The sequence below is a fragment of the Carassius auratus genome, chromosome 17 (assembly GCF_003368295.1).
Source record: "Carassius auratus strain Wakin chromosome 17, ASM336829v1, whole genome shotgun sequence".
Lineage (NCBI taxonomy): Eukaryota > Metazoa > Chordata > Actinopteri > Cypriniformes > Cyprinidae > Carassius > Carassius auratus.
In genome coordinates, this window is record NC_039259.1 from 25,602,255 (window position 1) to 25,620,010 (window position 17,756).

Genomic DNA, 17,756 nt, shown 5'->3' on the forward strand with positions numbered 1-17,756 from the left:
TTAGGTGCTTAAAGTCTGGCTAAGCTGTTGCTAGGGTGTTCTGGGTGGTTACTAGGGGGGGTTGCTTACTGTCTCAAGTATAACTATATATTTTGGATTTTGGAGCACAGCTCGTTTGCTTAGACACTTTGAACCATTAACAGAGGTAATGGTGCTTTCATTACAAGTGATATCCTGTGCCAGAAGGAAATGGAGAGTAATGGATGTGACTTTGCCTCGTTTTGATTAAATGGGGATCAGAAAAGAGCCATATATGTCAAAATGATTCTCTCTTAGCAGCTGATATCTCAGTTGACACTCAGAGCTGCAGGCCAGATCATAAAGTTTCCATTTACTGCTACAGAGCTTTTTCCCGTAAGACGGATGGTGTACAGAGAGAAACACTTGTTATCAATTGATGTGCTTACAGGTTGCTCACAATATTTCCAGGATATTACAATGATTAAATTATTAATTTTAAAAGTGCTGGGTAGATTACTCACAAAATGTTCTCCATTACTGATTCCAAATTACATGCCAAAAACTGTAGTTAGTAACGGAATCCTTTACTTTACACATTTTAGGTAATATAATCAGTCTACTTTTGACCAAACTTGTTAATTAAATTGATTTAAATAGGTTTTTAAAATGTTTTTAAAATGTAATATAATCTAATTACAGTACTACATTTGGGGAATCAGATGACATAATCCAGATTGCATGTAATCAGTTGAGCTACAGATGTCAGAAAATGGTAAAGATTATGTTTATTTTCTTTTGGGATCCATTTAAACGCATCAGTAAGCTCATGTAATGCTTCTTTTTATCTGGTGTCTATCAGGCTCAAGTATGACAGAAGCACGGTCACCTGTGTCTACCATTGCAGATTATCTTTATGAATCAAACATGCATTCGAAATCAACCATGTATTTTATAGCTGCCATTATCTGGAGTGTGAGTGATAAGGCCTGAAACTAAATGGGCGAACCTTAATAAATGATGGATGAGGAGAAGCGGCAATGCAACAGACTGGAGTGCTTTGGACAGAAAAAAAACTTGATATGCGAGAAACATGTTTATGGTGCCCGCAGTGCATCAATCAATCTTCAAGCTGTCCAAACAGAATTCTGGGGTGTATTCCCATGTCAAAGTGTACAGTAGTCTGGACAAAAGGCATGCATCGGCTATTACATAGATCCGATTTCGATAAAAACAATGGCTGCCTCTTTTCCCTTTTGTTTTGTCAGAGAATATCAGTCAAGTGCAGCTCCACTGCTTCTCTTGCCGATGTGCCGTCTGTTACAAACTCTAAATTATTGAGCAACACGGCAGATCATTTTTCACAGCCAACAAATTAATTCATCCAAGCCAAGACTGAAAAATAGGGCCACCCGATGATCCAGTGCAATGCATTCCCTAGAAACGCTGTACTTCTTACAAAAAATAATAGATTTTCTGAAGAAAATGTGGTGTTTGTCCATTCAAAGCTTTCCAACACACACTAAGGTATTGTGAATTGTTATGCAATAGCATGTCTATTATGATTGGTTAATAGTCTGTTGCTGTGCATTTGCTCGGCTGTTCTGGATAGTTGCTTACTGGCCCAAATAAACGAGTACGCTATCTCGATTTGCCTTGAGTCGCTCCTTAATGTGGTCAGAAGAGTCAGACAGTGATGTAAATGCACGATCAGCCTCACAACATTGGGTTTGAATGCTTACACAAGATCATTCTCTGAGCCTGAGGCTGATCTGCTGTGTGTGAATGTGAGTGAATCTTTCTGTCTCTGTACGGCATTGCTCCTGGATGAGTCAGCGAGTGTTGGAAGTGTTATCAAAGCTCAACATTGTTGTCTTTAACACTCCCACAAGACTGCTGATGATGATGGTATTCAGGAGCTTTAGAGGCCATCTAGTGTCTGTAACGAATAACTGTAGGTCTTTAACATCGTTATGCATTTGGCATATATTTATACTGTGGTGCTTTTCAAACTCCACTGAAACACTTCCAGTGAGTTTTAGTGACAGAAAGAAAATGGAAATGTAAAAAACTCACTTCCTGCATCAAAAACCAACACTGAGGTTTTGGATAAATGAAACTGGACTGGTAACCTTTAAAACTGTATGTTTCACTGGTTAATTGCTAAAGCAACAGACACCCACAGCAACCACAAACCGGTAATGTGTTTTTCACAGTGCTGTTCCTGGAATGTTTGTTACATATAAATGTAATTTTTGTTCTACATGTATCTTGCTGATTGCTATTGTGTATCACACTTTTTAGATATCTATATAACAGTTATCTGGAAAAGTCAATAATGTAATACACAGAAATATAATATGCTGATTTGCATGCAGTGTTGGGGGTAACGCATTACAAGTAACGTGAGTCACATAATCGTATAACTTTCTTCAAGCAACTAGTAATTAATTTGTTACTTATTTTCAAATAAATAATCGCAGCTACTTTGTTTCCCATCTATTGACTGAAAGCTCTCCTGTCCTGTAATGCATTACATAAAATAACTGATGCAATTAGTTATTTTTTTTAGCGAGTTACGACATATTGTAATGCATTAACCTTTACCAACGATGTATAGAGTACATTTATATTTGTATCAATGAGTACTGGGAAATTCACGTTTGCACGTTTATTTTTACATGTAAATAAGTCAACATTTGTCCGTTTTGCAGAAGCTTCTAGACGTTTAAGAATTTTTAATGAGTATTTAAAGGACACACATCATTTGAAATAATATATCTGTTATATATTTGGGTTTAAACTTGAATTAGTCAACACCAGCATTGAAGTTTTTAATGAAACTGCTTTTTAAGGACCGCGGTGAATGATGCATCTGAAGAAGAGGAAGTGAAACTATTCTGAAACTTGATAACAAAGTGAAAGACATTTATAAAGACACTTTAGCCACAGACTTTAGCCATCTGTCTGCGGCAAATCGTGTCCTGTCTAAAACAATGTGGTGTTGTCGGAGTCAGACAACAGGCTTTAGAAACCGAATGGAAAAAAAAGCCTAAACTTATTTCCCAAAATGTGAATGTGCAGTGCGAGGGGCGGGGCCTGCCGCGTGACGTCAGCACTTCCTGCTCGCGCAGGTATGTCGGTAATCGGTATCGGACACACCTCACCTGAAGCTCGGGATCTGACTGCCGCTGTTTTCCTCGGAATCAACGACGCATTTCCATCGAAACTGCTTTAAACGACGGTTTGTGTCTGGCTAGTGTCACGAGGAGGACACGAACACCAGTAGAGCTGTTTAATAGGTAAGAAGATTACATGTTTCAACGCAAAACAAACATCTGCTGCGTTTTTCTCCGGTGGCCTTTAATGTTTATGTCTTGAGTAAAGCAGAAATGCTCGAAAAGTTGCTTAATGTTTTATTTTCGTTTTAGACGAACTTTTTTTTTTAGGGGGGGAAATACAAGTTTACTTAACTGACTTTGAAGTGAGTGTTTTTTCTTATGATTTCTAGTAGATAATGCATGTATTGAAGTCTAATACTGTATATTAATAAACTAGTGTAATCTTCAAGTCATATATAGGTCAATTCAATGTTTATTATATATGATAAATATTTAGAGGTTTTAATGTTTAGTGTTCTTCAATATAAAGGGATTTTGCTGAAGGGGTTGCTATTTTGATCACATCTTTCATTATGGATCTGGTCATTCTTTCAGCTATATATTATATAAATATTAATTTGAAATGTTATTTTATTCAGATTTTCTCTGTCTATTCAGATTGGTCTTTTATCCTTTTATGAAGGGATTTTACTTTAAACCTTGTTGACTTCTTTTTGATTGTTTATGGATTTCGTCATCCTACCAGCTATACTTAAAATATTATTAAAACATTTTTTTAAAGACCCCTTTATATATTATTCCTGGATTTAATATGCATATTGTTTTATAAATATTATTTGGAAGTTTTATTGTTTTCGCTTACTTTTCAGATGGGTCTTAAATTATAGTTAAATTGACTTTACTTTAGATTTTGATTTTCAGATATATATATATATATATATATATATGTATGTATGTATATGTAGCTAGTAGAATGAATAAATCCATATCATATTAGTGTTATTTGTTTGTTTTTATTTGTATCTTTGAATCATTTTTAAATGGTTTTTAGGAGGTTCTGTTCTTTGGAGAATGACTCCTTTTTGAGTCTTTGTGTGTTTATGTAATGCATTCTCCCAGTTATATATAAGTTTGTTGTAATGTTTAAAGTCTCCTCTTTTCAGATTGGTCTTGAATCATTAATACAGGGATTTTACTGGAGGTTTTGTTGGTTTGGAGAATGACTCCGTCTCGTCTCTGGCTCTTCTGGACCGCGGTGCTTCTTCACATCTGTCTCAACGTGGCTCCATCAGAGGCTCAGGATGAAGAGAAATGCATGGATAAGTTCAGACTTGGCAAAGAGGATTTTGTGTTGGACACAGATAAATCTGTGAAGGACGGGGCCACGTTTCTGTCTTCTCCTCAAGTGTCTCGGCCTGAAGAATGTATTCTGGCCTGTTGTCATGATCCAAACTGTAATCTGGCTTTGATGGAACATGGAGAAAATCCCAAAAACGTCCACTCATGCTTCATCTTTGACTGTTTGTACAAACAGAAGAAAGTCTGTCACTTTGTGAAGAAGAAGGGCTTCAGCAACTACGTTCTGTTATCTGTTTTTAAAGATTACCTTGACGAACAAATTTCAGGTAAGTGGGAATTGTGTATCTGGCGATATTATATATATATATTAGTCGATACAACAGGTGTGTTTTGAAATCTATTTTTTAAGATTACATTGTGCAACAGGTGCAAGGTATAAGAGAAATGACCTTACATGTCTTTTATATCAGTTCAGTGATAAATGAGTATCCCTTAGGTTTTTATTTACAGTGTTTTCAGATTTGTCTTAAACCTGTGGAGGAAATACTTCTGGAAATACTCATGCATGTCCAGACCTGCTGAAATCTTCTGAAGTGTGTCATCGTTTCATATTTTAGCCGGTTGGAGTAACTAGGAGCGAACGAATAATTTGAGAATATTGATTCATTTAGGATCCTATGAAAAGCCTTGACGGGTTTATTGTTATCGTTAACTAAAATCATAAAAAACATAGAAATATAATGGATTAATTACATTTTTTTTGTTATTTAGTTCTATTTGATGGACTAAAAATCTAAAATTAAAATAAAAAATGAATAAAAATAATATTTACAAATATTAAAAAGACACAAAAACTAATTAAAATGCCAAAAACACACAACAAAAAATATATTTTTTAATTAATATAAAAATAAAATGGAAACGTTAAAAATTATTCAAAATAAAAGTCCGATACCACTTTTAATATTGTTAATGGATCTGAGCTGATATGAACTTAAAACTCAAATTGTATTTTTATGAACAAAAATCAATAAAGTTGAATAAACATAGTAAAAAAGTAATGCTTATTGTTAGTTGATGCATTAAATAATTGGATCTTATTGTAAAGTGTTACCATTAAAGTTCTCATGGCATCTCACTGACACTAAATAAATAAGTGCAGTTTTTTTTGCATTGAGTAGCATTTAATACAAATTAAATAGTCTGTAGCATTTAGTTTACATCCCAACCATCTGATTGACAAACAAAAGAACGACCCCTGAAGTTCAAGATCAGTTGTTTTAATGGAAGAGAAAGGCTGTAAATTAAATGCACGTATCTTATAAATGTTTATTTTGACATGTTTTTGGAGCACAGCAGCAAATAGACATGGACTAAAATTCACAAATTCAGATTTCATAGAGTCTTAGGACTTTGAAAAGTTAAGATTATACATGAGCTGAATGCAAAAACGTGTAAATGTTGCGGTTGTGTTTCTTCACTCCTGATATTAACCGTGTAAAAGCTTATCATTTTGTGTCAGAATCTTTTAGTTTCAACCTTTAATTTCCTCTTGCATGTTTTAATAGTTCGTCTAACTCTTCCCTATCTACTTATCTTCCGTATACAAGATCCATCTTGCAATGTTTTCTCATAAACTCTGGGTTGCTTACTCACTATCATTCTTGGCATCTTGTGCAGTTCCCAGCGTTATTGTTTCATGTTGCATAATGTTTCATCGCAGCAGTTTTTTGATTTCTTGTAGATGTGGAGGACAAACCTCCAGTCGCAGACGCCGGGCAGGACAAAGTCGTTCAGCCCAATGAAGATGTGATTCTGAACGGCATTGAGAGCAAAGACGATAAAAAGATTGTAAAATATGAGTGGGTACAGGTGTCTGGAGACCCATCAGCAGTTCTGAAAGTGGGTTCAGGTTCATTGTTAGAAAAAAACTTCCCTTTTTAATTCCTTTTTTTCTTTAGAATATGATTTTTTTTTTTTTTTTTTTTGATGTCTTAATGTTTAAGGCATTATAAAGGCTAATGCATCAAATCTTTGCATTTTCCAGATTACTTGCTACATGCATATACATTAAATAATCTTTATATGAATTATGATGTGTAACAACAAAACATAATATATTATAACTGTATAATAATCATTCATAAGATAATAAGGCATAATTAAAGCATTAAAAGACTTTAATAATGCATTACATAGAAAGGCTCCAAGACAAGTAAAGCATTACCGATATTGGTCGATATTATTTAATTTTTTTTTTGTTGTTGTTGTTGTTGTTAAAAATCATTCAACAGTTCATAAAGTGTATTATTATAAAGCATAATTAATGCATTATAATATTTCTATAATGCATTATATAAAAAAGGCTTCAAGTAAAGCATTACCGATATCGTTTGTTTTCATGCATTTGAATGACTAATACTTCATGAATTATACTTTCTAAAAGTGTAACAATGAAAATATAAATAATATAATTGTATATTATAGTTAATGCATTCAAAATATTGTAAGGCCTAATTAATGCATTTAAATGTTTTTACAATTGTAAAGGCTTTAAGTGATACCGATATTGTTCTTTTCATGTGTTTTAATGAGTTATACACTTTATAAGTTGCTACAATGAATAGATAAGTATTAAAATATATTGTAATGAATGCAATACTAATTGAAATACTTTTTGATGCATTATAACTGTATATACAGTAAAGGCTTCCAGTAAAGGTAGTAGTATATAATTGTGGTTATAATTATTATTAATGAGCTCATACAGTGCATTATAAGGTGCAATATTAATGCAATACAAATAATATATCATGCATTGTATGCATAAGCTTCAAGCAAAGCATTACCGATATTTCTGTAATGTACAATATATATTTAAATATTTTATTTTTTATGTCAGAAAGGGCTTTTTGAGGATTCAGTGACGGTGTCCAATCTTTCTCCGGGGATGTATAAGTTCAGACTCACGGTCACAGATGAGGCTGGTCAGACAGGATCGGACGAGGTGTCCATTTTGGTCCTAACACAGGAACAGACACTCCGTGAGTACATGAAAACACATGTTGTGTGTGCACTTAAGTTGTTCATTCTTTTCTTTTTTCTTTTTTTGGAGGATAAAATGAAGCTTTTGGAGGATAAAATGTCAAAATGTGGTTGAAATAATGTTACATCGTCATTCATTGTAACAATATTTATGTAAAAGTTCAAACAACTTGCTTATTCTAATGTCTACATATTAAAATATTTAAAAGACAAATTTGCTGACAAATGGGCAAAACCTAGGATAGTGGCAAATATTTATATATTTATTTTTATATTTTATTTTTATTTATATTATTTTTTTAATTGCAACTAATTAGTCTTTTAGTATACTATAAATTGATTTTTGTTGTAAATATACCTAACAAGAATATTGTCGAAATTGAATATTAGTGGGTCTCTTCTGTAAATCAGGGGAAAATGTCTGATATTAATTTTTTTGCTCAGAAAAACCAAAACAAATTTGCAATTAAATTAAACAGAAAACTTTTTCATGTTTTTGGGAAAAACAACAACAATTTAGAGCAGTTCTACAATTATCGTTTTTATGCTTAATCCCTTTTTCGTCTTTGACCCATGTACGTGAGTGGGTCAAAAACCTGACAGACGATAGAAATTAAGTCAATGTTCATTCCCATATGTGTCATTTATGATATTAAAAGCAACAGCTTTCATGACAGTAATAGGTCATTTCTTACATGTTCTCTGATAAGTGTTTCTCAGTCATTTTATCTGATTTGTCATAATTAAATTCCTGAGCTGACCTGAGATGAGTTCTGGTCCAACAGGTTTTGAAGTGACCTTAAAGATACATGGATTAACCATTCACCAGGATTTGTCAGACATAAATGCATAAATGGTTTCGTTCTGTTAACCCAGAATGTGCTTTTCTGTTTTCCTCATATTTCATATTAAAACAAGCTTCAGCTTATTTCAGCTTTGCTTGGTCAAAACGGTCAGATCAGCAGTTTAATGATTTATTTTCAATGGAAATGAGTCTGTTTTGTGACCGATTGCTGGATGTTTCCTGGTTTTAGTAGAAACAGGAAACCCCTTGAGCTGCGATGCTATTTTCTTGAGTGTTTCACAAACTTGTGCGACAGGTTTTGCGGTGGAAGTTTCACAGAGAATGAAGTTGTTCTGGTCATTGAGCGTTTGTGAAATGACTCTGTTCTGGTCTAGCTGTCTAAAAAAATCTAAAATCCATATGAGATCAGACAAAATACAGATATTTACATGACTTGTGTTGGTTTGAATTAATCATGTTCCATTTGCATTATTTATAGTGTTTGCTTTTGCTTTTCTTTGTGTTCAAAGCACAGTGTTTGTTGCATCATTCATGGCGAGAAAATATTCTGAAGAAGCTCATTAAATATTAATACATGCATGTTTACCAGCAGCATCTGTAACATGCAGACAGAAAATAATTCAATAACAAACATACAAGTTGTTTTCATTTGTACATTTTAAGGTGCGAGACGTTTTTACTATGGTAAATAATGCAAGTGATGGTTTCAGTTTTATGTTTGAATGAGCATTCATATTTCTCATATACACAAGATGGGAAATACGTTCAGGATTGCCGTTTGTGACTTAACAACACATGCATTATTTACTAAATTGATGTTATATATTTGTATTTGCTTGCTCTTGAGTCATAAAGCGATGAAGCTTTTGCATCGTCATAAAAATAAATGCATTGATATGACATTCGATACTTGCATTAATTGCATTGATGCACTAATGTAACTATCATTTGTTTTGCACAATGGTTTCATTTGTGGTTTTAAGATGTCATAACGTCAACGCAAAGGCTCAAAACTTAATTGCATTTTTTCGCATACAATTTGTCGAGGCATGTTATAGAAGCAGTAGCACAAACATGTGCTAAAGCATTACTTCAGAAGACTTTCAATACAGTATTGCATGTAAATTATATCATGCTTTTGGTGTTTTTAGTCTTGTGTGGAAGAATAAATACAGTTTTATGTAAAAAGCCTGTTTTTCTCCCCATCAGATCACTGTCTGGTGCCGAAGAAGGAGGGTCCGTGTCGAGGCTCTTTTCCTCGTTGGCATTACAACGCCGTAACAGAGAAATGTGAGCAGTTCAAGTTTGGAGGCTGCAAACCAAACAGCAACAACTACCTGGCGCTCAACGAATGCATGAACGCTTGCGACAAAGTTTCAGGTATTGAGCTTTTTTCATGACTAGTTAATGACACTCACAGTGCAAAAAAACTAGTAGAAAGTCAGTGAGTATCTAACTAATATAACTACAACATGGTTATTATTGTGCAAATAAAACTGAAACGTATGTTAGACATATATAATGCAAAATAACTTTATCTTATCTTTTATATACGTTTATAATATACTAATGACTTTGGCAAGTAAATATTGTAAAACTAAATTAGTTTGTCATATTAAAATGTTACTTTATTCCAACGTAATGTATTCATTTAGCAGACGCTTCGGATAAATATATCATGCATTTGTTTAATTCTTCAACAATTGGGTTTAACAGTCATGAAACTTCTTGACAAATAAACGAGATGATGGTTAAACTGAATTGTGTTCGATACTTTAGGCTGTTACGTTAGGCTGTACTTTAGCTTCTTCTTATGGAGCTGCATTAAAAGCATGCATTGGCTGTTAAATTTAACAAACTGAAACGAATAAAGCAGATCAGTGATGCTTTCAGAGCAAATTATGTTAATACCATTACACAAAGGGGGTGATTCACTTGAAGTCAATAATTATAGGCCAATTTCCATAATCAATAATGTAGTGAAGATATTTGAAAAGCTGATTTTTAGGCAATTGTCTAAGTATATTAATGACTTTTCCCTCTTAACTCCAAATAAATCTGGATTTAGACCTCATCACTCAACAACAACAGCCCTTACATTATTTACCAATTATATTTTTTCGGCACAAGATAATAACAGGTCTACTGGTGCAATCTTTATTGACCTCACCAAGGCATTTGACATGGTCAATCATTATATTCTTCTCGACAAACTATATGCTATTGGTCTTTCCAAATCAGCTGTTCTCTGGTTTAATTCATATCTGCATTACAGATGTCAAAGAAAGCGTGTCTTTTAATGATGTTCTCTCCCAGACTAGAATTATTGAAACAGGTGTCCCTCAAGGTTCTCTCCTAGGGCCTCTTTTATTTTCCATTTTTATAAATGATCTTCCACAATTATGCTCAGACTGTCAGATTCATCTATATGCAGATGACACCGTTATGTATACATCCAGCTACGATATATCTAAGATTCAAACCTAACTTCAATTTGATTTTAATCTTATTCAAACATGGTTTTCTTCTAATTTATTTCTGCTGAATAAAAACAAGTCTTATAGCAAGCTTTTTGCAACTAGATCTGCACTCCATAAGCAAAATAATTCTCTTCATGTTAAATTTGTGGATGGTACACCTCTAAAGAATGTTGAGGAGTTAAAATATCTAGGCCTTTGGCTCGACTCCCGACTTACCTTTAGAACTCATATAGATTCTATTGTAAAAAGCATAAATTGTAGTTTAAGAATATTATACCGCTCAATTAATTGTTTTACAAAACAGATTAGATTAAAAATTATTACTCAACTATTATTGCCCATAATTGATTATGCAGATGTTGTTTATCAGAACACAGCTGATATCAATCTCAAACCTTTGAATGTGATTTATAATAGTATCTGCAGATTTGTTTTGAGGTGTCCATTTAGAACACATCACTGCCAAATGTATCAGTCATTGAATCTTCTTTCACTAAATTCTAGACGGCAGTTTCACTGGTTGCAGTTTGTTTACAAATGCATTTTTTAAGAGACACGGACCATCTTTTTTTTTCTGTACCAAAGATATCCAAAGGAAAGTGGGAGGAGAGCATTTAAATGTAAAGCCCCTTCTGATTGGAATGCTTTACCTAGGTCTTTTAGATCAATTTCCTCCTCCTACCAGTTTAATATGTCTCTTCTTAATCATTTGCATACCAGTTGCAACTGTTTCTCTTATGTTTGACATGAATATATTTGTCTATATGAATGACTAATTGTTTGGCTAATTTTTAATGGTTGAATTGGAGACGTAATGGATGGTTTTGATGTGATGGAGAGCTTTTGTCTTTGTTTTGTTAGTATGTATGTATGTATGTGAAGTATGTTTTGTTTTTGTTTAGTTTTTGGAGGCCCCCTCGAAAACGAGATGTTACATCTCAAGGGGTTTTCTCTTCACGATAAATTTGACAAATGGCTCTTTCAGAAATCCCTGAGTTATTAGTGAAATCTGATTTAATTAAACTTGCATGTTTTTAAAAGTGACTTTACGCAAATTATTTAATGTGCTGCTGTTTAACAGGAAAGTTTTTATTTTGCAGCTTCTGCTAAACCACCGTCTGGAAGATTAGGTCCGATCCACGATAATGGTAACCCCGTGATTCCTGATGATTTCATTTGATTTGGTGTCTAATATTCGTGTAGGCATTGACGGGTGAAATCCTCTTTCACACACACACACAGGTGAGATTTGTGACGTGGTTTGTGGTCCAGAGCATTTCTCCTGTTCAAATAATTGCTGCATTCAGAAAGGGTTGGAGTGTGACGGAGAAGAACAGTGCAGCGACGGTTCGGACGAGACTACGAAGTGCACCAAACGTAAAAACACATGATACATATACACATGATCTTTTAATAGTTAAGGGATTGGTTAATAGTTACTCCTTAGGGAGTAAATGATTACATCATTTGTTTATTTTTTGAACTGTCCCTTTAAATGTTTTTTAGGTTTCAGGTCATTTGTTAGTTTTGTGTGTTATTGATTCACTTACGTTTTCATGTGTTTCTGTTCAGTGGTCGAAGAGCTTGACCATTTGATTAATATTCCTATGGACAAAACCAAAGGTGATTTATATTTCATATTTTACCTTGAAACTTCTTGAGTATTTATTGATTATTAGTCTATTTTGAAAAGGTCATTGCTATATTTTATTTTTGTTGTCATATGCAAACCTAATTTATATATATATTATATAAATTTAATATTGTGATATATTATTACGATTTAAAATAATTGTTTTTAAATTTATTATACTTTAAATTATCATTTATTTCTGTGATTCAAAGCTGAATTTTTAGGATCATTATCACATGATCCTTTAGAAATTATTCTAATATGATGATTCATTATCAAAGTTGGAAAAAGTTCTGCTGCTTAATATTTTTACAGAACGTGATACTTTTTTAGGATACTTTGATGAATAAAAAGTAAAAAAAAAAAAAAAGAAGCTATGTTTTTAAAATATTAATATTTTCTAATAACAATATACACTACTGCTCAGTTATTTGGGGTCAGTAATTTTTTTCTTTTTTAAAAAAATAAAATCAATACTTTTATTCAGCAAGGATGTTTTAAATTGATAAAAAGTGATAGTAAAGAAAATATATTATTAGAATTTTTCTTATTTTATTTTGAATAAATGCAGTTCTTTTTAACCTTTTATTGATCAAATATATTCGACAGCAGAACTGTTTCCAACACTCATAATAAATCAGAATATTAGAATGATTTCTAAATGATCATGTGATCGACTGATGTTACATGTGACACTGAAGCTGGAGGAATGATGCTCAAAATTCAGCGCTGCATCACAGGAATAAATTATTTTTTTAAAGTATATTCAAATAGAAAACTATTATTTTAAGTTGTAATAATATTTCACAATATTACTGTTTTTCTGTATTTTTGATCAAATAAATGCAGGCTTGATGAGCAGAAGAAACTTCTTTCAAAAACATTAAAAATAGTAATGTTTCCAAACTTTTGGTCTGTACTGTATATATATTGTTTAAATAATTTTATTTTGTTGAAAAATTCATCACCTCAACAATAAATTATATTTAATTGTTTGTTATTAAATATGCACACTTTTAACATTTATTTGTAATTATTTTTTATTATAAAAATCATCATTTGTATTTCATTTGCATTTTACTTTCTGCTATGATATATGCAAATTCTAAATATATTTTAAAGAATTTATTGATTATAATTTTTATATATCTTTAAAAATTTATTATTTTTATCTTGAAAAACCTTTTACTGTATTTCATTTAGATTTCATTTTCTGACATTATACATGCAAACCTAAACCTTTTTAAACATGTATTGATTATAATTTTATTTTGAAAATCTTGTTCAAAGTATCGTGTTTTTTTTTTTAAAGTTACAAAAGTTGAATTTGCTTATATACAGTGTAAATTCAAATCTAAAATACAATTAGGAAATGTTACAAATATTTTATTCATCATACATTCTCATATTAATTTCTTTATGTGTTTCCCTGCAGCACAAAATCAGTCTTGAGTCTCTGGGGTATTTTAGTAGCAATAACCCAAAAAATATTGTTTTAATATTTAGATTTTTTTTGCTCCCTTTAGATTCCAGATAGTCAAATATTGTCCTGATGGAAAGATGATTCATTCAGCTTTTCAGATGATGCATAAATCCCAATTTCGAAAAATTGTCACTCTAGACTGGTTTTGTGCTGCAGGATCACATATAATACTGTTTTAGTGCCTCCTTAATATAAAGTTGATCGATGTCTCGACTCTTCCAGCTCATTGCGTGGAGCCTCCAGTAACGGGAAAATGTCGCGCAAGTTTCACTAAATGGTATTACAATCCATATGACCGGCGCTGTCACCGCTTTAACTACGGTGGCTGTGATGGGAACGGAAACCGCTTCGAAACGGAGGCGTGGTGCATGAGTTCGTGCAAAGGAGTGTCTGGTAATTTTTACTATATTATTATTAATAGTATTTTATTATGTGAATTATTCATCCATGCAAATGTGTGTCTATCATCTGAAGATACAGAGTAAGCAGACTTGGTGACACTGATATTAATCAAAAGCTGTGATTGAATGCATATGAATGCATCTCTGAAGAGAACCGACTGTGTTCAGAAAAGCTTCAGACGCATTTTTATAAAAGCAGCAAGAAAACCGCTCTAACAGCGCCATCTACTGGCTGTCAACTAAAGTGCGTTTTCAATCGGCCCATCTTCTGTTTTTGTTCATATCTGTGTGAAAATCCACCCATATTTTTACATGTGAAATAGACTTGTCTTGACTCTAATATGCAATATTTTAACAGAATGTAATAGTTAATACTTTTCTTCTGTTAAGAAATGGTTTAAAGGCTTTATCATCTTTTTACAGTTTGATGTTTTCGTAGCCCTACCCTTCTAATACAGTATTCATTTTATATGTGCAGATCCTCTTTAAAAGCCTTAGTTAAAGCGTTTTAGTTTTTTCTGATGTAATAGCTGTTTGCAACTGTTTTAAAGTCATATTTGATATATATATATATTTTATGGTTGGCACGGTTCAACTTTTTCACGGTTCGGTGTGTTTCACTGCGGTCCCACTGTGTTTTTTCAGTGAACTGCGTCATCTCTAATATATATATATATATTGTTACTGTGTCGTGCAAAATAAGCTAATAAAACATAAGATTCTCATGTTTGTTTGTTTGTTTGTTTCAGACTCTGATGCGTTTCCCAGACGATCTCAGTTTGAGAAGCAAGAAAGCAGCAGTGAAACAAGTAACGCAGCTTATAATAAATATCATTCCTTGCATGCTTTCCTTTAGAAGATGAATGTTGAGTGTATGGGAAATGAGTCATAAGTTAACCAAAAGTAACCTTTAACCTTTAGTTATTATCATTTCTACTACTTAAAAAAAAAAAAAAAAAATTATAAAACCTTGAATGAAAAAATAATTAATGAAAAATCAAAGACATTTTATGACAACAGCTTAAATTAATAAAATGAAAATGGGAAATGTTGCCTCAACAAGCTGAAATAAAATGCTTAATTTTGTTTTATTTGATATTTTTATATATATTATATAATTTTATATTATTATTAAATATTATATACAATATTACTGAAATTATGTAACACACAACAGTCTTTCGTTATTAAATTATTCATTTTTGAATGAGTCAATGATTCAGTGAGACATTTATAAAAATGGTTACTTGCTTTATTTATTGAATGAATCAGCCGTTTTAATGAACAATATGAATGAATAATAATAAATTAAAAAAAAAAAAAAAAAAATATATATATATATATATATATATATATATATATATATATATATATATATATATATATATATATATATATATACATAATTTATTTATTTATTTATTATTATCGTTTAATTGATTTTTTCTCAGACAAGTAACTTTTTTTACAAGGACAAGCTCATGTCAGAGTTTAATGTTGAGCCCTGTTATATATTTATATAATACATTTACAGATTACAGTTTTTCATTTATTAATCCAAAATGCTTTATAGTTTTATTTAATTACAATAACCCCACTCTGGCTTGTATAATAATCTTTTAATTAAATGTCAAATTTCTGACGCACTAGTGTAATTAAACTAAAAGGCAGAAAATGCACCTTGCATGCTTTTTTATTTTTTTTTCAATTGGAAAAATCTTTGCATTGTCTTTGCGTTGCTGTATAGTCTGCTGTCGTACCTTTCTTTGACTCTGCTGATGTATCCAGATGCATTGATGTAACGTGACTGTCGTGTCTCTGTTCAGCTGCCATCGTGATCGCCATCATCCTGGGCCTCGCCATCGCCGTCCTGCTGGTGGTTATCGCATGCTGCCTGCTGAAGGGGAAGAAGAAGAACAAACATCAGCATGTGGCTGTCAACGGCGGTCACGTTCACACCTACGATTATTCAGAGAAACTCGTCTACAACAGCACGACCAAACCCATCTGAGCATCACCTCGGTTTAACAGGACATCTATCTTACTGCTGCGGCATGCTGTGAAAAATAAATATGTATATGCAATAATTATTTGATTTATTAGACCGGCTGGTATCTGCAGAAAGGTCATTAGATTTGCTTGTTTTAAGTGTGAAACAACTTTTATTACCAGCGGCTACTTTTTTCTTATTTCTGTTCTTTGCTTTATGTGTTATTAGTTTCTTGGATTTGGCTCAGGGTTGAATATTTGTTGCAATAGCATATAATAAAGCCAGTTTTTATGACCACGAAAAATTAAATCAAGATTCTTGAGCCATGTACTTTTATTTTGTAATACAGCCGTGCGAAGACTGGATTGTTGTTTGTTTTTATTTGAAATGCTGCCTCTCGTGAGTTAATTTTATCAAAAGTCATGCAAACATTGCATTATTATCTAGATATTAGTTTTGTGTTTTAGTTTGAGATGTGAGAGATTGATTTATGGCTCTTTGTTGTGTTTTTATTTTTCAATAGTTGCTTAAGGAGTTTTATTTGCATTTTTTTTCTCTTTTTTTATGACTATATATATATATATATATATATATATATATATATATATATATATATATATATATATATATATATTTTTTTTTTTTTTTTTTTTTTTTGTATACTGTTGTTTTGTATTCCGAAACTCCATTTATGGTGAAAGATCATTTGTATATAGACTTTTTTTTTTTTAATGTATCAAAAACTTGCCTTATATTTAATCATGGACAGTCAATAAAGCTAATAAATACAGACTGTGTGTGTTATTTTATTTTAGAAACGGGAGATTGTTGCTATTATTTGACCCGCAGATGGCGACATTTAATCAAAATTAAAATCATCAAGCCCACATAATTTCTGCTCTTTAGTTAGAAGACTATTTAAAATTAAACGTATAATTTAGTTACGGTTCGTAACAACAACAAAAAACGGGGAAACGTGTTTTTGCTGGTTAAGGTCCAAACAACGTTTTCTTTTTTAGATTTTCTCAGTTTGAAAAAGTCTCAATCACCATACACACACAGTCTCAGAACGGCATTTTTGATTGTAAGTTACATTTTCAGTACATTAAATATATTACGTTACCTTATTTACAGACAGAAATCAGCCACAGCAATCTAAAAAATAAAATGACGGTTTTTGCACCTCTTTTCATATTTAGTGATCACAGTCTACTGTGATTGGTCCATCCTGATCAGCGCTGAGAAAAGTAACGTATACCACGCCACTCTGGCGCTTTTGGTTGATCAGCCGTTAATTTGCCGTTAACTAAATAAAAGTAACTTAGAATTTAAAAACTGCGTTGAGAAAACTTCAAATGAAATTTGAAAAGTGTTAAAGTTCTCATCGTGCTTTGTTTTGAGAAAAATGTATGGCTGAAAGAAAACATTTAAAGTTTGTAGACTTGAAGTGCATGCAATCAATGACAAAGGATTCTATTTTAGTTTTAATACGGTTAGAAAATATTTTTTTAATACATGTTTTTTAAGAAATATGCACACA

The 17,756-nt window shown here is 32.1% G+C and overlaps 1 protein-coding gene and 1 long non-coding RNA gene across 4 annotated transcripts; one reads left to right on the forward strand and one right to left on the reverse strand.

The window, feature by feature from the left end:
- Positions 1-3,004: 3,004 nt before the first annotated feature.
- On the forward strand, positions 3,005-16,730 carry spint1a (serine peptidase inhibitor, Kunitz type 1 a). Of its 3 annotated transcripts, none has more exons than XM_026286644.1 (11): positions 3,005-3,260; positions 4,268-4,705; positions 6,124-6,281; positions 7,282-7,423; positions 9,439-9,609; positions 11,810-11,857; positions 11,952-12,086; positions 12,282-12,332; positions 14,048-14,218; positions 14,976-15,035; positions 16,053-16,730. In XM_026286644.1, the coding sequence occupies exons 2-11, from the start codon at positions 4,300-4,302 to the stop codon at positions 16,235-16,237; spliced, it is 1,527 nt and encodes a 508-aa protein (XP_026142429.1). In that variant the 5' UTR covers positions 3,005-3,260; positions 4,268-4,299; the 3' UTR covers positions 16,238-16,730. The 3 variants fall into 3 exon arrangements, with proteins under 3 accessions (XP_026142429.1, XP_026142430.1, XP_026142428.1); XM_026286645.1 differs by having other exon boundaries at positions 3,006-3,260; positions 4,244-4,705; positions 11,816-11,857; XM_026286643.1 differs by having other exon boundaries at positions 3,008-3,260; positions 4,244-4,705.
- Positions 7,319-17,493, reverse strand: LOC113117744 (uncharacterized). Its single transcript, XR_003294193.1, has 3 exons — positions 17,340-17,493; positions 15,987-16,123; positions 7,319-7,401 (listed from the first exon to the last, which is right to left on the reverse strand). It is a non-coding gene; the product is annotated as an uncharacterized LOC113117744 (long non-coding RNA).
- Positions 17,494-17,756: the final 263 nt, after the last annotated feature.

Bases quoted from the DNA above. Each gene is read 5' to 3' on its own strand.
- spint1a (XM_026286644.1), top strand. From the start codon at position 4,300: ATGACTCCGTCTCGTCTCTGGCTCTTCTGGACCGCGGTGCTTCTTCAC. The intron at 12,087-12,281 runs GTAAAAACACAT...GTTTCTGTTCAG, and splicing joins GACTACGAAGTGCACCAAAC to TGGTCGAAGAGCTTGACCAT. The intron at 15,036-16,052 runs GTAACGCAGCTT...GTCTCTGTTCAG, and splicing joins AGAAAGCAGCAGTGAAACAA to CTGCCATCGTGATCGCCATC.